Source organism: Astatotilapia calliptera, chromosome 6 (genome assembly GCF_964374335.1).
Source record: "Astatotilapia calliptera chromosome 6, fAstCal68.1, whole genome shotgun sequence".
NCBI lineage: Eukaryota > Metazoa > Chordata > Actinopteri > Cichliformes > Cichlidae > Astatotilapia > Astatotilapia calliptera.
The window spans coordinates 26,765,228-26,786,427 of record NC_137427.1 but is presented as its reverse complement, the minus strand read 5'-3'; the positions used below and the strand labels follow the sequence as shown (position 1 = coordinate 26,786,427).

General features: G+C 40.7%; 1 protein-coding gene across 2 annotated transcripts in view; it reads right to left on the bottom strand.

The window, feature by feature from the left end:
* Positions 1–21,200, bottom strand: part of arhgap10 (Rho GTPase activating protein 10) — a 51,504-nt gene that overhangs the window by 12,166 nt on the left and 18,138 nt on the right. For both annotated transcript variants that reach the window (XM_026171355.2, XM_026171357.2), the window contains exons 6-19: positions 20,023–20,133; positions 19,300–19,404; positions 18,693–18,822; positions 18,098–18,204; positions 17,871–17,965; positions 17,157–17,238; positions 16,925–16,967; positions 16,751–16,819; positions 16,242–16,316; positions 13,009–13,093; positions 11,515–11,573; positions 10,039–10,144; positions 6,604–6,763; positions 4,176–4,317 (exon numbers count right to left, since the gene is read on the bottom strand). In XM_026171355.2, coding sequence (XP_026027140.1) covers positions 4,176–4,317; positions 6,604–6,763; positions 10,039–10,144; positions 11,515–11,573; positions 13,009–13,093; positions 16,242–16,316; positions 16,751–16,819; positions 16,925–16,967; positions 17,157–17,238; positions 17,871–17,965; positions 18,098–18,204; positions 18,693–18,822; positions 19,300–19,404; positions 20,023–20,133 — 1,369 coding nt within the window. The remainder of the gene's footprint in view (positions 1–4,175; positions 4,318–6,603; positions 6,764–10,038; positions 10,145–11,514; positions 11,574–13,008; positions 13,094–16,241; positions 16,317–16,750; positions 16,820–16,924; positions 16,968–17,156; positions 17,239–17,870; positions 17,966–18,097; positions 18,205–18,692; positions 18,823–19,299; positions 19,405–20,022; positions 20,134–21,200) is intronic.

Sequence of the window (21,200 nt, the reverse complement as noted above, 5' to 3'; positions counted from 1 at the left end):
CTAATGAACTTGAAAGTCAATATTTGTTATGAACACAGCCTGATCTTTCTTAGGCAGCTGCTTCAGGAATAGTTCTCCAGGCTTCTTGAAGGACATTCAAAGCTCTTCTTTGGATGTTGGCTGCTGGCACTATTCTCTCAAGATGATCCCACACTGCGTCAATAATATTGAGGCCCGAGCTCTGGGGAGGCCAATCGATGACCAACAGTGTTACACTGTGAGTTCTTCTATCCAAGTATGCTTTTACTGCGCCGGCAGTCTGTTTGGGATCATTGTCATGGTGAAAAATGAAGCAGTTGTTGTTACAACTTGCTTCTTATACGCAGCACTAGATGTGAGCAGAATATTGTTGCTAGCCTACTGTTCAAGTCTTTTGTTTAGAGGTGGAAACCCACCAAAAGAAAGTTTGCTTAGAAGGTGGTGATGTCAGGATATAAATCTGGTTGTAAGAGACAGAAGATGGCCTGAGGGTCTGCACCAAAGATTAATTTATACTGTAAATTATGCAAAGCTTCTCTAGTGGAAAAAAGTTAAAGTTAAAAGTTAAAAAAAATCTATTGATTAAACTTGAGACCACTTTATAATGAGAATGAGTTCAATTTATTTTATGCATTATTATATAATTTTATCTACAGATTTTGACAGTACATTTTTTTGTAAAGTGCTCTAAGAAAAAGATCACATCTGATGAAATAAATATTAAAAAAAGCAAAACACACCCAACAGTAATAAACTGGCAGCTAAATCTTTAGCACCTTTTACATTTTAATTAAATCAGTAACAAACATGCAAGTGATCTGTAATCATCTTGAGAATAAGAGCCTTGTAAACCACAGTTGTTGGAAAGCTTCCTGACACAAATACTCTGATTAAAGCACCTCTCTACGCATAGCGTGCCGTCACATCTGCGAGGATATCAGACACCCAGCACGGCACGTAGAATCATAAGAAGAGTCACACGCATACATAAACACTGCTCTCTCTTACCCACTTCAGCATTCTTAAATTGCTTTTACTCTTATTATGTGGGACCCATATAAAAGACACAAAGGTTAAAAAAGGATTATGCCTTTCATCCCTGATATTAAAATACCCCACAGTAAAAGCTAGCACAAGGGAGACAAAGAGAGGCAATCTGGTAAGCAGATTTAGACTCCTTTGGTATTGTGTGTGTGTGTGTGGGGGGGGGGGGATTTAACTGGCTGTGGATCAGAAACTGCTAGAGTTAGAGTGTTTGGGTCAGTGGGTCAGGTGACCAGCTCTCCTGATGTACCAGAGTGGGACTCTCTTATGCTGCAGTCTCCCAGTCAATCTTTAGAGAAAGTAAATTTTTAAGTAAACAAAAACACAGAAAAGACCCAGATGCAAATCCCTTCAAACAGTATTAGAGAAAGAAGGTGATTAAGTTTAGTGTGTCATCTGTAGACACTGTTATTCTGCATAGCACTCATAAGGGAACAGACAGAGTGAGTGATTTAGAGCTCAGCAGGGATCAGCGGTAAATACACTTAGTTGCCAGTTTATTTGTTACACCCACCTCAAACTAATGGATACTAATATTGTTGCCTGAATGCATCCGACAGTGATAATGTTTAGTTTTTGTTTAAACCGCCCATTAGAAAGATGCTGATTCGACTTCATGATAATTCTGGATATTTTGACTTTGTGTTTCTGTTCAACAACACTGTATTACATAAAGCCTAACCTCCTTGGTGCACCTCACAACCTGGCAACACTCTATTATGATAATTAATGCACAAAATATGTTAGAGTATGAGTGTACAAATTAGCACTAAAATAAATTAGCACTAAAGTTTTCCCTTTTTAGGTTCTTTAAGACAATACATGTTGGATTTTAAATTGCCCCTCAACAGAATCTCAACTGGCAGCTTCCTTGTGTAGACCTAGAACCAGCGTAGACCCCCCTCTTCCTTCAGAACTGTCTTAATTTTTTGCTGCATAGATTCAACAAAGTGCTGAAAACATTCCTCAGGGGTTTTGGTCCATATTGACATGATAGCGTCACAAATTTGCAGAAAATTCTTTTGGCTGCAAATTGGCGGCTCTATTGAACTGAGATCTAGTGACTGTAGAGTAGAGCAGGGCAATATGACCAAAAATATTTATCACGATATACGTTTGAAAATTTGCAATAACGATATAACTGACAATATAATTAACACTAGACAAAATACTTTACAACTCCACACCTTTGTTAGTGCAAAAAAACCCCCCAAACATCAATATATTTTCACTTAAACAAGCAGCTGTTTTTTTATGTGCATTAAAGTTATCTAAAAATGTAACAGTGCAAATTCCTTGCTGACAGTTTAACCAAAAGGCATTTCCAGTGGAAATTGGCTGACATATCCTCAGCATAACCATGCATAATATCCACAAAACTTAAAAAGAGGTTATACACACACAATACGGTAATATTATGTTGAAGCACAGTACGTATCACTCCGCGAGGCGTCTGCCTACGATAGCCGTAATGCTCCAACAATCCATCAAGCGGTGCGGCTTTGTAGCTTAGCAAAGTCGTACTCAAACATTTGATAGATTTTCGAGCGCCGTGTACGACATAAAATCGTTTCGAGGTCAGTAAACACAACCGGAATTCATACATAAGGCACACGGGATTATAAGGGGCACTGTCTATTTTCAGAAAAATCAAAGGATTGATTTTAAGTGTGCCGTATTTTCCAAAAAAACACGGTAATAACGACGGCCGCTAGCATGCACTACCAAAAATAGTGCTTTGTTGTGTATCTGACGGACGAAAGCTAAACCAGTTCCACGCCACTGAAGTTGCCTCATTTTTACAAACCAATTCTGGTTCACCCGTTTCATTCAACGATCCGCTTTCGACCTTCTCATTTTCCGTCATGTGCGTATGAAAACAAAGGCACTGCGCATGCGCGTTTTACCCATAATCTATCGCGATATTTCATTTTCTTATCATTGCCCAACATTATACCGGTATTACCGTGAACGGTATGATATGGCCCAGCCCTACTGTAGAGGCCATTTGGGTACAGTGAACTCATCGTCATGTAAAAGAAATCAGTTTGAGACGATTTGAGCTTTGTGGCGTGGTGCGTTATCCTCCTGGAAGCAGCCATCAGAAGATGGGCATGCTGTGGTCATAAAGGCATAGACACAGTCAGCAGCCATACTAAGCTAAACAGTGGCTTTTTGAATGATGGTCAGTTGGTACTAGTTGGCCCAAAATGTGTCAAGAAAATATTTTCTGCACCACTGCACTACTACCAGTTCGAACCACTGATACAAGCCAGGCCAGCTCTATGCTTTCATGTTGTTTGCACTAAATTCTGGCCCTGTTATCTGAATACTGCAACAGAAATCGAGACTCATCAGACCAGGCAAAGTCTATATAGTTTTCCATTTTGGTCCAGCAGCAGCCTTGGTTTCCTGTTCGTAGCTTAGGACCGACATCCAGCGTGGTCTTTTGCTGCTGCAGGCCATCTGCTTCATGACTTACTGAGTTGTGCATTCCGAGATGCTCTTCTGCGTACCTTGGTTGTAACCAGTAGTTACTGTTGCCTTCCTTTCAGCTTGAAACAGTATGGCTATTCTCCATTGACATCAACAATACATTTTTACCCTCACTGTATAGTTTCTTTCTTGTTTCATCTCTGTAATCTCTAGAGATGACTGTGTGGGGAAAATCCCAGTAGATCAGCAGTTTCTGAAATACTTTGCTATATTCTATAGACCAGCCTGTCTGGCACCGACAACCGTGCGACGATCAAAGTTATCGGTTTGAGCTTCAGCAGGTCATCTTCACCATATCTACATGCCTAAATGTATTGAGTTGCTGTGTGGTGTATCCGCATATCCGCACATGGAAATGGAAGTAAAATAATATTTTCCAACATAACAGATTTATGTTCAGTTCATTTGCACTTACTAAAAGTCTCAGGGCAGGTATTACTCACTTGTTGCCACTTAAGACCTCTTGGGCCCTACAAATGAATAAATGCTAAGTGAGATGCTTGCTGAATCACTATAGTGCTTTACAGCTAAAGTGAGGAGCATTTGAACTTCTAGAGCAAAAAAATAAATAAATTCCTAAACACATTCACAACACCTTTTATTTAACACACCGAGAAATGTGAAAATATACAGGTACAAACTTGTACATCTCTTACCATTCTGAATGTCAAGGGCTTGCGGATTGTAGACAGCCAAAGGCCGATTCTGTCGACTCATTTTCTTGGACTGCCTCGTGGGAGCACAGAGCACTGGGGCAGCAGGTGAGAGAGGGCATGACTCGGGAGCATCTGTAAAGATCTGAATACACATGTGAATAAGTCTGTAGCAAAACACAGCATACACAATGCAGATACTCCTAGACTGTTGAGCTGCAGCATGTCCTCAACTGAACCAATGTGTTTTGAAAAACTCACACTCTTTATGTAGTTGTGGATGGAAAAAGATATTTGCAGCAGCAGCAAGTTCTCCTAGGAAAAGTTGAGCTGCTCATTGATTGGACCCTAAAAACTGCATGTGAACAGATTCGTGTGTGTGTGTGTGCGCATGTGTGTGTGTGTGTGTGTGTGTGTGTGTGGCCAAAAAATTAAAAAATAACTAAATAAATAAATAATCACTTCCCCATCTAGAAATCCAGGGCTAAGTTAAGGTGACGTTTTTCCTCCGAAAAAAATTGACCCAAAGTCAAATAAACAAGGTTTGGACTTGAGGAGGACTGGCCAACTGGCAAAGCCTGTTTACACCGGGCCCGTGTTTACATATAAACTTCAGATGTGGAGTTAAAAGAGAATAGGGCTGCAGAGAAGAGGAAGTCTCAGCAGAGCCTCAGAAAGGATCACAGATGAGGAGAGGAGGGAGGTAGGGAAGGGAGAGGAGAGAGAGAGAAAGTGAGCGAGAGTGTGAACGGAGAGGCAGATAGAGGAGGGGGAGGGGGGGTGGGGGCATGAGAGAAAAAGTTTGTAGGAGAGAGGCAGATAGAAAAAGTGAGAAATCTGATATGGCTGAGAGTTTGTGCTGCCTCTCTCTTCCCCTCTCGCCTCTCTCTGCAGATGGAGGTGAATGTAAAGCAGAGTCTACTGTTGGTATCTGGGGGTATCAACAGTCTGGAGTGGGACTCAGCTGTGAGGGAAGTTAATGCCCGTCTGTCTGTCTGCTCAACTTTTCCCCTGCTCAAACATGCTGTACTTTCTAAAATGCTCTTGCTGCATTCTAACACTACATCTTTTATCACCCGGCCAGTGCTGGATACCTCTAGGTAGTCTAAGGACACTAGCGGTGCGCGCGGGGCTGGCTGGTGTTGTTTTTGCTGGTGTTGTTTTTTCTGTATTTTCTCACACCCCGTTTTAGATTTGTGAGTTTGGGTGGAGACATTATTCGCAACACGCCTCTTCTTCATTTTAATGAAGCTTGGAAGGAAAATAAACACGACGAGCTCCCGGTTTCATCTGATTCTATGCAGCGAGTGCAGCTCTGCTCCAAACAGATTAGAAAACTAATCTCAAACCTTTTTCTCTTCTGACACGGAGAATTATCCCCGTTTGAGGATTGACACCGATTAATGACATTCTGGGGGAGATTACATGATCCTGTGAACTACAGGTTATGAAACAACTCACAACCAAAATAAATGCATTCAGACAGGCCTTTCTGAATGTAATAAAATGTGTGCAACAATCTACGGAGTAATCAAAAGGCTGAAATTGAAGAGAAAACCATGTGTTTGATTCTGGTAGAAGCACTTAGGGCTCCCCCTATTGGAGAGCCACACAAAAATATGTAAATTAAACTAACATCGAGCTTCTCTGCGCCTCAATAACTGGGTGAAGGGTATTCTGTCCGAGCATGTTTCATTATCTGAGCTCTATGTCAACTCGGAAAAGCTTCCAATAGCCACAAATTACCCCATCATCTAGTATGATGCATGTTTTTGCCAGAACACTTACTCAAGAAAGCAAAAAAAGGTTTTCAATGCACACGTATAAACCACCCTCACCAAAAACAAGAATACCTGCAGAAGAAAAGAGCATCACATCTCCCCTAATTGAGACTCTTATTCGATCCAGATGAAACTCTTCTGTCAGACATAGTACAGTACGTGCACTTCTGTTCCAGCAGAGAAGTACCAAATAATAATTTAGGAAGCGAAACACAAAACCTCTAACAGTAATAAAGCGCCCCGTTCCAAAAAAGACTCGCAAACACATTTTTTGCTGCACTAGCACATTTATAATCTGTCAGTTTCGAGTAATTATGCACCACATAGGTAGGTAAACAACAAGGTGCTGTGAGCAGCTTACTGATGTCATGTCACCTCAGATTTCATTTCGTGCTGTCACTTGTTACCTGGCGCTGCCTACAGTGCTTAGGTTTTAGTGAATATAGTTGTGGACTGCGAATTGCAAAACAGTTGTATAGAAAATGTTGCACTCGCAGGATGAATCCAATGTGAAGAGTCAACGCAGTTAACGTGTGTACAATCAAAAAAAGTCAATAGAATACAATAGAAGGATATTCCCATAGACACTTATACAGTCTATAGAGTGCACTCCACTAGGCATTTGATAGATTATAAAGTCTGTGTGTTACCTTTTCATGGTGTTCAATGAGGATTTCCACCACAATGTTTTGGAACTTAAGGTCCATGATGGCGGCGACAGTCTCCTCCTGTGGCCTCATTAATGTGGGTCCAAACACCACGCCCAGGTTGGCCACGGTCATCAGATTCTGCTTGCTGTGTGCCGCCACGCTGGGGAAAATAACCACTCACATTATAGCCGCTTAATTTCAACTAAACAACTTAACTTCACAAAGACAGGGTAGTCCAAGAATAAAAAAGGGCAGAGCTCCAGTAGCGTAACTGTAATGGGTCATTATTTCCCCCTCCCCCAAAAAAAGTTACATAAGCAGATGAGAAAGGGAATCCAAAAATAATGTTAAATAAAGGCTTAGTCGCTGGCTGAAAAACAGCCCTTGAACACAAGACAAGTTTTTTCTACCCTTCAAAACTGGAGGTGGTAAACCACCCAGATCTGGATGCACTCATCTTCCAGCTCATTAAATTAGTAGATGGTGGCCTATGCAACAGCTAGTTCAAAGACATTTTTAAACCCAATGTAAAATAATGAATTTGATGCCAGCAACAAATCCCAAAAAGTTAGGACAGGGCCAATGCTTATTGCTGCACTCCAGCATCTCTCCTGTGACTGGTAACTGAGGAGACCAACTGCTGTAGTTTTAAAAGCCAAACGTTTCTCGCTTGAGATAGGGTTTCAGCTGCGGGGCCTCCTTTGTTATTTGTATTTGTATTTGTAATTTCATTATGACGCCAATCGGCCCTTTCAGACATGCACTCCTTCCCATTAATCTGATGGTGTTTGAACTTGTCAGCTTCGTGTTTGTATGAGCGCCCTGGCCACAGTTGCGATTGCAATCTTACCAACTTGGCGTGTGTGACTTTTACTTATTTTCTCTACAACACAAGTCTAAACTGCATGCAGTCACATTAGCAGATAGAAACACACGATTAAGACTGCAAATCTTGTTCAGCTCACTGAAAGGTTTGAATGTTTGCTGTTGTCATCTAGAATCGCCATTCCTTATTCAGTAAAGGGGCAGCTGAAGCACACACAGGCCCGAAAACACAGGGACACTGCTTCTAGTGACAGTGACAGATGGAACTAAAGAGTGAAGTTACACTACTCTAGTGTCACTGTTGACAATGCTTGTGGGCACAAGGGCAACAAGTCTTGAAGCACATTATGCACAGTATGCATGCGTATGCTGTCTCTTTTTGTCATTCTTACATTTCTCAATTAACCCAGGGGGAATACTAATGCAAACATGACCCAGTATCCATGTACTGTACAATGTTTTCCATGTCAGGAAAGGACTCATGGATGACTCGTCAATGTAGGATTGTAGGTAGAACCAGTTTAGCATCCTTTCATTTTGGACTATGCCACAGAGTGTGGTTTAGCAAAATCTGTGCACATCTTTTTAATAATTATGGTGCCTTCACAGATGAAAATCACCCTTGCTATATGCATTAATGTAACCCCATGCCATTACAGATTCTGGTTGTGACTCCTAAAAGTAATTACTAATTTCAGATGCCCAAATTCTCTGCAATTTTAGTTTGAGAATTTTTAAAACTGCTGCCGAAATATTTGCTCCTGTAGTCTTTCAGAGCATAGCAGCGGTTAACACATTCACCTTACATCCAAAAGACCCCTGGTTTGAGATGGGCAAGAGACACGAAGCTAGTCTAAAAGAAGGGTGGCTTGTTCATGAACTCCTAGTGCTGGTAAATGTGAGGATAAGGGTATTTCATGTAAAATGTGTGCCAAATCAAATATGCAGATACATTTGCTGTGCTGATCCTTTGGGAGCAGAAATAAGGGAGCAGCTGAAAGTACCGCGGAGTCTTTTCCTCTGACTCAGTGGCATTCACAATCACATTACTGATCAGTTCTGTTTGTTTTTTAACTTTAAACAACATCCCTTTTATTGTTTTGTCACTTGTTGATGGCATTAGAGTCAAGCATATATTTTTTTAAAAATCATACTTTCAAGTTTTACTTTTACTTTAGTAATTGTGAAAGACATTAGCCAAACTGACACCTTGCAGCACTGTATGATGCTTTGTGTCATATGAAATGTATATAAAACGCTTAAAAAACACTACAATTAAGTTTAATTACTATGAACTTTCTATTAATATTTTTGTTCACATATAATTATTCTGGGGGATTTTTTTCAGATTTTCTTTTCAAAAGCACACAACATGGCCATTGATTAAGCTTTCTCTTTGTGTTCTGAATGCGAGTATGTATTAATCTCTTCATCATATTGCCATCGCTGACATGTAAAGAGGCCAGGGGATGGATCCACCTTACCAAATGATATTTACATTGAGGAAAGACTGGAGTTTTATTTAATGTCACCTACATCCATTCCAAAACTGGGAGTTCAATAGGTACAACTATATTAAGTGGTCAAGAAAAAGAAAAGTTGAAAAAACCTTTATTTGAAGAAAAAGTTATACGGACAGGTGAAGAGATTTCATACTCCAAATATGATGATATGCAGTGCAGCTGCAGAGAGACAGTTTAAATAGCTTCAAAGGATGCCTTTGAAGACAAAAACATTGGTGACAACTCACATTTATAACATCTCTGAAACCATTTCAGATAGGAGTGTGAAATTCTGGCTTTGCTTCCTTCCCCTGCAGGACATGCACACACGCCAACTTCAGAAAAATATTCGAGTCTCTCCAGTCTGGAGAATTTCACGCTGGATAATCCAAATTCAATTTCAATAGCGCTGCCTTTTTACCACAGCCTGATTCTGCAGCGGGTTTCTATGAAATAAGATCCACCAGACTTTCACTGCCTCAGGGAAGAGGGATTATTTACTTATCTTCAATTTGCTCATATTTAGTTTATAAAAAGCTTGCTGAGGTAAAACCTTGTAATGTTAGCTAACATTATTTCTTAAAATCTTTCTTCCTATCTAATCTCGCAAATGGAATGATGCACAATAGTGGTCCGTCCAGGGGTGTATACAGTAATCTCAAGAGAGGGCTTAATTTGAGTGGTCTATTTCATTTCGTTTCGCCCGTGGGCTGCAAAACAGCATGATGAACAGGTACGGCAGGCTACTCAATCCTCCCTCGACAACTTTAAATATACAACAAAATGACCTTAGAAAAAGAAAAAGAAAAAGAAAAGAAAAAAGAATCGAGACGCTAGTGGCATCAATTTTCTTACCCAGCAGTCACTGAGTAGACAGAGAAGAGATGGAGTGACAGCAGGGAAGGGGGAGTGAAAAGAGTGGGAGTGAGGGAGAGAGAGAGAGAAAAAGCATGTGGAGTGAGAATAAGGAGACAGACAGGAAGAGCAGAAAGAGAGAACTGAGAGAGAGAGAGAGAGAGAGAGAGAGAGAGAGAGAGAGAGAGAGAGAGAGAGAGAGAGAGGGGGTGGAGATTGGCTGAACTATGACCAAGGAACTATGAACACTCACTTGGCCAGATGCTTCATAAGCAGCCCGAGGACTTGTCGATTCCTCTCCGGTAGTTTGTGGACCAGGCAGTGGACGGCTTGGATGCGAGACTCGGGACTACCGCCCTCTGTTCAAATGCAGAAACAGCCGTGTACTCATATTAAACTACAAGGAATTCTCTGTGCTCCTCGCATGGCAAGGAGCCAGCACAGCTCAGATGGTACACTGTACAGTAGGAAATTTAAATAGATGATGAAAAATTCTAGTCGCTGCTGATTTGAGTGAGGTTTCGAGGTAAAGAGCTCTATGTTACTTCAAAAAGGCCTAAAAGTATTTATCGGAAGTCTGGGAATGTTTTAAAATGAGCAAAAGTTGGTGGACCTTTAAGCGTGCAACAATCAGAGGCTATCCCTCTCAAGTGTATGGGATTAAGCATTAGAGGAAAATACATCCCAGTTCAAATAAATGAAGAAGAGGTGTGATGGTGATATACGGTCTGAAGCCTCCCAGAATTTGGCAGCAGGGACCACTATGCTGGCGGAGAAGATAGCTTTACGTTACTGTCGCTACCGTATAAAGGGTTGTGTTAAAACCCCCAAGATCATCTCTTAAACACTTCCTCACACATGGGCATCTGACCGCCCACACGCTAACACACACAGGCACACAAAATATCATTACTATGGGAACGACAAGGATTTAAACATGGCAAAAGCTTCTTATGGATGCTGTCATCCATCAAAAAAAATATTCATTGCTAATCCATTTTTCCCCCCTCGTTATGAGGGCATTGCGAGCGCCTGATAAAAATGTCAACCTGATCCAATTATAGCACTTGTTGTAATAAGATTCAAGTTTGGCTTGATTTAAAACATTTCATACAGAAATTATGTTATGTGGGCAGAAAAAAAACCCTATTTTTTCCCTTCTTTTTTTTTCCTCTTCAAGGTCACTGGATGATTTTGATCCAGGATCTTTAATGGCTTTTTTGGCCACAAATTTAGTCCCATGTTAAACAGGTAGCGATTATATGGAGATTGGAATAAGCTCATCTGCAATGAAAAGACAAATGCAACTAAGCCAAAGGGAGCTGAAAGCCTCTTTGGTAGGGTTAGAATCAAGAACAAATGCACTGAGTGCTGCGAGTAACACACTGATACCACGCAGGAAGACATAAAAAGGCGATAATTAGCAATCAAGACACGCACACACCACACAATAGCTTTCAGACATAAGAAAGGTGACCACTGTTTCCCAACTTCCCTTAAAAGCACAAAGTTTAAACAAAGTTAGTAAAATTTAATTTAAAAGTGTTTTTACTGTGTCTCACTTCACTGCTCCTTTTCAATAACCCCCCGAAGAAGAACTAAGTAATGAACTCAGCTGCTTCAATTGATAAAATGCCCATTTTGCACTGATACGGCACATACATACACTTCTGTTTGCGTATGGTCTGCGCTCAGATGAAGAGCTGGTACATGAGGCGGTAGAACTTACTTGCGGGGCTAATGAACTCTTTGTAAAGTTCATAGGTCATCAGCGGCTCAGGAAGGCTCCTTCGCAGAGATAGTGAGAGAAAGAGAGACGGGTTGGGGGGCGGTGGGAGGGAGAAGGAGAGTTAAAGTGAGCAAGAGGGACAGAAATAGCTGGCACACTGTTTTATAGGGTCTGCACACAGCAATGATTAATGTGGCCAGGCCAGGAGATGGAATTAGACGGTGCACGCGTTGAGATAACCAAGTTCATCTGAAGGTACTTTCACACTGCAGCTGGATAGTGGCCAAAGCTACTTAGCCTCAGAGGAAACTGAGGAGATTGAGGCCGTTTTACTTCAGCAGGTCATGGAAGTAAAAGACAAATTAGAAAAACACTGTGTTGATTTAATATAGCACGTCAATAATGATAAGGGTACGGTAACTAAAATGCTGAGGTAAAACTTCTCAACTAAGTAATGTCCCAGAGTCCACAGTCCTCTCCATCAGTCTGCTTTTTGGAAGTGGTCAGTCCACACAAGTTTAACCCCCCTGACTAGGTTCATCATTTACATCCTAATTACATAGCAGTGACTGTTTGAAGACCTCCATAGTGACAAAATAAAACAAGTAATCGAAACCCCCCACCCCAAAAAACGGTATTAGTTTCTTTTTAGTATTTTTAATATGCATAAAAGAAAGCAGGCAAATTCCCAACTTTAAATGCAAATTTTCCTCCAATCAAGCAACAAGCAAAGCCAACTCAATTTGTTGCAACAGCATGTCGACAAAATCAGATTGGCATTTAAAATTATACCGCTTCATCTTCTTGCAGCCAAACTACATTTTTAATCTCTGAACTTCACCCACACTCGCTGCCAACCTGGAAGGAGTTATTGACTGTGGAACATGCATATCATGAGCATTATGAGTTCGCAAGGAGTTAATTATACAAAGGCACTCTGCATAATTAAATCTGTAGCCATTTTATAAAATAAAGCATCGACGCTGGATGCAGTGTTTCGCATTCAAGCAAGCGGAAAGGACCGCATTCATCAAAGGAGTTGTCGTGGGGTCAGAAATAGACTTGCTTGGATGCACAACAGCACAGTTTGACGGTTTATAAGATGAAAAAATATAATTACCTACTAAGCGACTTTCCCCCCAAATAAGAGTTCCTGCACTCTTAACAGTGCAGCTATTAACATCTAATGAAGACAAAAAGCTACTGTACTCTTGAGCTGCTGAGAAGGGATGGCGGTAAGCTCTATTTGTCATATTTCAAATTAATTAGACGAATTAATTAAAAGTTTGTTAATAGGTACAATTCAACCAGAGGGTTTAGGTGTAACGTCTAGAGCTGAAGTGACTGCAAAAGCGATCAGAAGAATCAATTACCTTATTTAAACACTTGCTGTGCTGCAATGTTTTAGTATCAATGCTTGCCACTGCTTGGTGAAACAAATAACTCACAGGTGTGTGCGTGTCTTTCACATTAAAACATCACACTAATCCTTACCTCAGATAAAGCTTCAGTGCACTTGTTATTGTCTTAACATCCCAGTCTTCGCTGGCTGACAAATCCACTTCGTCGCTCTTCTCATCTATAAGAATCACAAACTTAGCATCACTGCAATTACTCACTGACTGAGGTATTCGCACCGAGGCGCCAATTAACTACCCTGTTCATATTATGCACAACAAATATGTGATTTAAATATGTAACTTGTAATTAGCCATATGAGGATAAAAAGCATTCCTGCTAGCCTTCGGGGGTCGCGTTTCGCCCCAGAGGATATGGAAGGAAGTTGCAGCATCTGTAGAGGGCTGCTGGCTTTATACTCATTACAAGTTTAATTAATCCCTTACTACTTCACTGACTCCACAGGGACTCCAAGGGTGTGTTGTGCTGAAAATTTGCGGGGGTGGGGTAGGGGGGGCTTTAGTCACACCGTAAGTAGCCTCTGATGAACTACAGAGGAAGTGCAATGTGTCAGTGAAGTGTTTGGAGTCTGACACATGTACAGCTTAGGGTCTTAGCCACCACACAGACTTTAGCTTCACGGGTGTTAGGTGGTCTGTTAATAGGAAATCTATTTATTTTTTATTTGATCTATCCACTGCAGGCAAGAGGACCGCGTGTCTCTCCGTCTGCATAATCCACAAAATTGCCTGTCCAGTGTCAACTTCTGAAAGCAAACGTTTTTAGGAAGCATGTGTAGCCAGGTGTGTCTCCACATGTGAGACTGATGGAGTTTGCAGAGGTGCTGTAGTCTTGCAAAAACAGGCCTGATTTGGCCAGGTCGGTGTATGCACAAACACAGCTGGAGCAGTTGGAGGAGCACTGATTGCAAAACTGTTAACGACACAGCATCCACCGAGGTTCAGTTCTATATTATTTTCTTTTGTGTTAGCAACAATAAAGACTAGGCAACCAACACCGTGCTGTGTGGGGACTTAATAAGCACAGCGGCAGAGTGACATAACACCAGCAGAAAAACTTTTCATCATACACAAAATATTAAGAAGGGAAAAGTTTGTTAAATAAAAATAGGGAATTTACTCTCCTTCACAGACCTTCAAATTTGAGGATAAGCTGATTGAAAGCCTGGACCAGTATGAAAGTAAGCCTATTCATGAGATAAGTAAATACCACATCCTGACCCAAACCCGAACAAACAAGTGATGTGCAGAAATTGGAAATGAAGCGATGGTTGTGTGACGTATGTGCTGTAAGGATGTTCAGTGGCACTAAAATGTAAAGACTAAGATGTGCAACTGATGCCAACTGGAAAAAGAAGAAGGGAGGAAGCAAATGCTGTTCAGGATTAAGATGAAGCAACAACCACATGCAGCACCTGTCAGTGTTTGCTTCCTGCGTGACTGATTTGTTCTTTTATTCTCAAACAACCAGCTCACAGGTAATTCTTCCAAAGTGCCTGACCCACGGTTAACCACTTACCCGTAACTCTATCTCGGTCGATTTAGGAAACGCCTATATCCCCACCTTTCCTGAAAGGTCTCAAACCAAAAATAGCCGACATTCAAACTAGAAAGGAGTCGTAGGTTATAATTTTTCTCTCAAGATTTTTCATTTATTAATTTTCTATAAATTATACAGTCAAAAAAGCACCTCATTAGCCTCACATTTTAATAACAGTTCCTTCTTACTTCAGGTGTGGCTATTCAGAGCAGCTATTGCATGAGTTTATTTTTGCGCTGTGCACACTCACACTGCAAAATGTCCTAACCGCCTGCTTGGTTCATCTAGTGACAGATGACTCTTCTTTATCATCTGGGTTTTTTGGGCACAAAGAGGCCACAGTGTGCCTGGCGGGTCAGTATTCAAGCGATACCATTTAACCAATGAAGGTGCACCATAAACCTTTTCAGCATCTGTTCAGGTCTAATTCAGTGTTTAACAACTTTTGCTTTGAACTGTAAAATATTAAATGCCTGACTTTGCTCCTTGGAAATGTGCATTCATTAAATTTACCTATGCAATTACATCTGGAGGACCAAAACCTCCAATTCAGCAGCTATTATGACCATATCGCCACCGACACCACACGCTGCCCTGCCCGTTCTGTCTGAACCACAGACAGGTCAGAGAGGGAACGGAGCTCACTTTTACAGGTTTCTTCCTGTTATATTGTTGTCTGTCATTCAATAGGTGCCGCTCTCTTTGTTTGTACTGTAATATGATGGGAGAATTTTGTATCACTTTGTCCTCTCAGATTGGACCGTGGCCATGTTGGTGGGTGAGAGATGAAAAGGAGGAGGTGTGGGAGGATCCAAAGTCTTTCTTCAGGGTTTAAAGCTTGTTTCACCCACTCACTGTGAACTGTTGTATGCAAGAAATGTTTGTGAATGTGTCTGTGGAGAAGTAACACACAACTGCTGTCATACATATTAGTCATTTCAGGGATAAAATACGAGTTGCGTTTAGATAGAAATATTTAGGCACAGATTAAATCGTTATTTTTCTTTAAATGAGTAACATGCAGATTCTCAAGACTAGTGATGGAAGTTTTCTATACTTTAAGGCTTTAAAGAAACTTCCGTAGCAGAGCATTAATGGAGTCTACCGCATGAGTCGGCGGGCTGGAAGGCTGCAAGGTTTTGGAGAGGAAGCTGAGACAGGCTGGCGGCTGCCTGAGTTTGTTGTCATTCTGAACACAGAGCTGAAAGTGAGCTGGTGTCTGCTGGAGACAGCAGGAAACCAGAGAGCAGACAGGGAGCAATGGAAAGGACAGAGGACAAGTTCTATAGAAAGGGAGTTGAGTGAAAGGGATTCGAGACGAGTAAGAGGCATAAAGGTAATTGAGAAAGGCAACTGACAGACTAAGCCATCTGCGAGCACACAAGAGGCCATCCTACTGGCGTGTTAATGAAGGAAAAGCCAAAAAGCAGAAGAATGTGAATAGGATGGACCTCGTTGGGTTGTCTCGGGGGGGCTTAAAACTGAATGAAAGCGAAGCCAAGCTACACACTGGCACTTGTTGCACTTCAGAGAGCCACGGGTACCAGTGGGCTGAGTCACGGGATGATTTCCAATCGCTATCTTTTTAATATCACCCTTAACAGACACATCCAGACACATCCATTACATCAGCATATTCAACTAACTAGGGGCGACCTAATTTCACAGAGATAGTGCGGTGGCATTAAATTAAAATTTGTAACTTTATTCAGTCCTTACTTAAAAAACTAAAAATCTATGTGAGAAAAAGAAGAGAATGAAGAACTTACCAATCATTAATGAGAGGAGCTTCTGGACCTTTGAGCTTACCCCCACAACCCTATACAGGCCTTGGTCATTAATGCCTAGAATATAACAATAATAAAAATAATACACCTCTACTTGCATATTACTTACAATACAATAATGACAATTATTGAAATAATATATTTGCAGCATGATTTCAATTTTAACCAAGTTCATTATGAGGTAACAACATGCATAAAAATATCAGTTTTTAGAGGATCTTTTTATGAAGAGGTGGCCAGATAAGAGCAAATAAGTAAGAATAATGCCGTGAAAAGGCAGTTGCATGTCTTCAGTACAAGGTGCCTGCAGGTGATGCTGGGAAGTCTTTTGCCTTTTCAATACTGGAGAAAGTCTGCCCCCTTGTGTACAGATAAAGGCTTGCATGCATGTTACCTACTATTATTACTATCCACCAACACTGAAATTTATCCTGCAATTTTCCATATGCTAGCATCAGATATTTACATTATTAAATATATTTATAGCTCACCTCTTTTCTCTATTGCACTGATGGAATTCTTCACAAAACTGAAACCAACGTCATCCAACTGAGCGTCGACTACAGGTAGGGAAAAAATGAAGACGAAAAAAAACACCGATGCTTATAAAATTGTGATATCACATAATTTTACAGATTCAGTGTCTGGCACAGCTGGATCCTTACTTCCACGTTCTTTAGAATAAGTCCTCATAAGATAATGTCCGACCTGTTAAAGTAACAACCACAAAACACAGACGTAGAGTTTTAAAGTTTACGCAATATATTTTTGGGGAGTTCTAAGTATATGTTGGTGTAAAGCTACATGTATTTGCTCTCTACAAGATGGCAGTTAAAGAGAATGTATTAAAACTCCATGAGTGAGTGGTAGATGATGACATTGTGAAAGCTGACTCACAGGCTCCTTCCCACCCATGGCTTGCATCCAAAACTTGTGGTCATCCTCAGACAGAGCCTGCACTGTAAGCACCGTTCCTGGCCTGGGAGAGAGCCATACCACACTTGTATTAGGAAAAGCATCAGAGGTATAGTTTTGTAAAATATTAAGGAGTGCATGAAATGTATTTGCAAAAAAGCAAAAAAAAAAAAACACCCTCTGCCACATACATCTTAGATTGGTTGTACTACAAAGAAGAGGCCAGCTGGTTTTATGACACTTCCAATCATGTAGGAACAAATGGGTATCAAGTTACTCATTACAGGGCGAACAGATGTGTGCACTGACATTTCCATTCTAAATTTAAGGTATTGCTCTTCTATTAATACTACAGAAAAGGGGCGGCGCAGGGTTAAGTTCTGTGACAAAACGGGATATATATTACAGCATGATGCGTGAGGGCGGTCCTCCAAAACAACCCCTGCAGTGCTGCCCTCGGCTATCCAAAACATAGCAACAAACACCAAGTGTGTGTGTGGAGCTAAGCCCTTTAGCAAAACAGATCTATGTGCTCTGTGAACAGTCTGTGGACAACATTTACATTGTGTTCAAGCAAAAGTCATCCAGCAGGCAATAACAAATAATGTGTCACCAGTAATCCAAATTAAACGACAAGTTTAATACAAGCAAGATTTTATCACAGTGTGTTTGAGAACATAGTAAGTTACAATATACCGATCTGTTATATCGAGGTCTAAACAGAACCTCCGGTCCAACACATCTGTCGTTTTCCGGACACAGGATTTGAGTGTGATGGACTCTGTTTCCCCCTGGAACAAAAAAACATCAAAATATGGTTGGTTATTTAAAAAAGAAAATGCATGACAAAATGAACGTTGTAATGGAAAGTAAAAGACTGAACAGAGTCTGATTTTTTTTTAGTGTGCGGCACTTCCACTCACAATCTTTCCTCCTGATCGGTGGTCAAAAGTCACCATGTGCAGGATCTTTTGCTCTTTAACAAATGTGCAGTAACGCTTGACCCAACTTGAACCAAAAGGAGGTGGCCCTAGATGAAACACAAATATTAACAACATACTGTAAACATTTCATGTGGTTTAAGTCATAACAAGCCCTTTTGGGCTCTGCTGCAACACGCTAACACACAATTGACAGTTCCAGTGTGGTTCTCCCCGGATAACGCTCGCAGTTTTCGCAATGTCCTTTTTAGCGAGCGAGTGACAAAAAAATACGCAGCAGTAAGCAAATTCAGTTAAAACATCTACAGTGTCAGCAACAAGTGCAACTTCAGGAACTTATCCTGTGTTTCAACTTTCTGTGTCACGCTACAGCAACGTTGCTGCTGATTTACATAAAAATATCTGATATATCACCTCCATTTACACATTTGATTAGCAGCAACAACAAAAAATCCCCTTCTAATAAGGAAGAGTTATATTTGTGCTTTTTTTTGTCGCTCAGAGTTTGGCTGCCTGCTGCGCTTTATTAACTAAAATGTTATACACATACTATTACATGATCACAAACAAGTCTTACGTTTTTCTTGTACATAGAGGTAGCCTTCAAAACTGATGGGACTCGTCTGTCTGTACTCTTGCGGTGCCTCTCTGATCCTCTTCATCAGCTCGTTTACTTCCGACCGAGTGCCCTCAAATCGATTCCTTGTCTAAGAGGGAGAGGAAGCAAGCGCACACTCCAGGAAGTCACTTTCGGCCGCTTGGTAGGGATGACCTCCAGAGGCCTCATTAAGTCACAGCTTGTATTTTTATGGCTTCCATAAAACACCTTCAACTTTTTGAAATTAGCTGCTAATTTACAGTATATAAATGTAAAGGTAAGAATGAAACTGTGTCCTGCAGGATAGGAGAAATCGAAACAACAGAGGTGTGACCTGAAGCGGTAAAGAAAACAAAACATATTTTTCTCAGGAGTTGATGGCCAAATGAAGATAAACAGACAAGTAAATACTAGATCGGAACATGAAGAGGCCTTTTTCCCTATTTAGTGACCAAAAAGTTAAAATTTAATCTTCTGTTTTCTACACTTAAGACCTTTCTTCTGTTCCTCTCAAAGTGCAAGGGAAATGACATATATAAACATTTGCTATCATGGTAACAATTAGGCAAAAAAAAGTATTATTTACATTTTGAATATTAATCTGCAGCTCTCGTTTATAATGGTCAAAGTCCTTGGCGAGCTCAAAGCCCTGGTGATAAAAGGTGAAGACTGTCTGAAAGAAGGCCAGCATCTACAAGGAAAACACATGAGACGAAGAAAAAGACCAGAGATAAAAGGTCAGCAAGTAAAAGAGAAACTTGCAAACTATATCCACATAATGACAGGATACGATGGAATTGTTTAGTAACTTTTAGTCAGGCAAAAACTTGTGACGGTGTAGGACTTCACATATTGCCTTTTCGTTTTAATACGGAAGGGGTTTGGGATTTCTGTCATAAAGCAATACTGTTATGACCATCTGTATCTGACATTAAGTGTCGGGATCTGTAATTTTCCATAGTGGTTTTAGCTGTGACAAATCTACTAATCTGAGTCAGTATTAAAGTTACAGATTTCGTTTCCCAAGAAAGTAGATCCTTACTTACAAATATTTTCACATCTATTAGAAGGTAGGCACACTTTGTACAAGGGGAAATTTCAAAGACACCAACTCGATTTAGTGTGGGGTTGTTGAAAATGCACCCCTAGAAATAGAGCTCTACCTTTTAATCCATCATTTCTTACTGTAAATCAGGCTAATCCCATGTACTGTATACACTAGCACATCGGTTTTGTTTTAAGACATTCATTGTGGTATGAATGAAACACCGCGCCAGTGCTTTTATGCCATTTTAGGTCAGTTACTCACCGGTTCCACACACTCAAACTTCTTTCTCTCTTGGATCTCCTGCAGTTTACACACGTAGTCCAGCGACTCCTCCTGAAAGTGCCTCCTCATGATTTCCACCTGCGTGTCTGCCTGGAGAGGTGGAGAACACACCCCATCATAATTATAGTTACAGGCAGAAGCGCGGAAGCAAAGAAGAAACATCACAATTTTAGTTTTTTTGGTGCAATTTGGGACATTGAGGTCTACCTTGGTATGGCTTTAAATTGGTATAGAAGACATACTGAAGTTAGTAAATCAAAATCTGACACCAATGTTTAGCTAATTTCTACCACCCCCACCAAAAAAAAAACAGGTTTGCTGTGTGATCAACCTCCATTTCTTGTCTCTTTGGACAAAGAAAAGCCACACACGCTAAAACTTTGACAGGAAAGAGACGAAAACTGAAGGAAGTGCAGGGATCCGTCTTCAAGGACAGCAAAAGCAGTACAAGTCAAAGCGAACTTAAATGTCATTCAGACCATACAAAGACTGCACAGGACACCACGGCTTCCTTCCTTGTAGCTTAATGTGCAAACTGTTGATAAAGTGAGAAACACAATCTTTCTGATATCTATCTATCTGGCCATTATCACTGCTTCTTGTGCTTTGCAAGCCAGAGCTAACCCCACTGACTGATGGTGAGAAAAGACACACCAGTATTCACATCTACGGAACAAGGGGCGACACTGAACTCTAACCTACCAGTAGGGAATTTGAACAAAGAAAAGATCTACTTATTTCATTTCTGTGATTATTAGTATTTGAAAAATGCCCAGAAGTATCATAACCATCCAGGAACTACAAAGCAGCAAGGCTTGAATACTAGAAATACATTTTAAGTGCCATAGAGTATGCATATTTTCACACTACAGCAAGTTTGTTTCAATATTGTCAAGTAAACATCCAGCTCTGATTACTACAGATACCAAAGTTCTCACTTGTAGTTCACACACCAGGTTTATATTTAGTATAAACTGTTCACTGAGTTGTCCTAACAGCTGATGGAGTTCATGACCCTTGTAGCAAGGAATGAAATATGGGGTCTATTTATACAAGTCTGCTAAAAATCAGTATTGGTGCCACAGACTCTTGTCTTATAAGAGTCCCAAAGAATACAAAACCCCGCAGTCGTGATGTTAACAGTTCTAACCACCCCC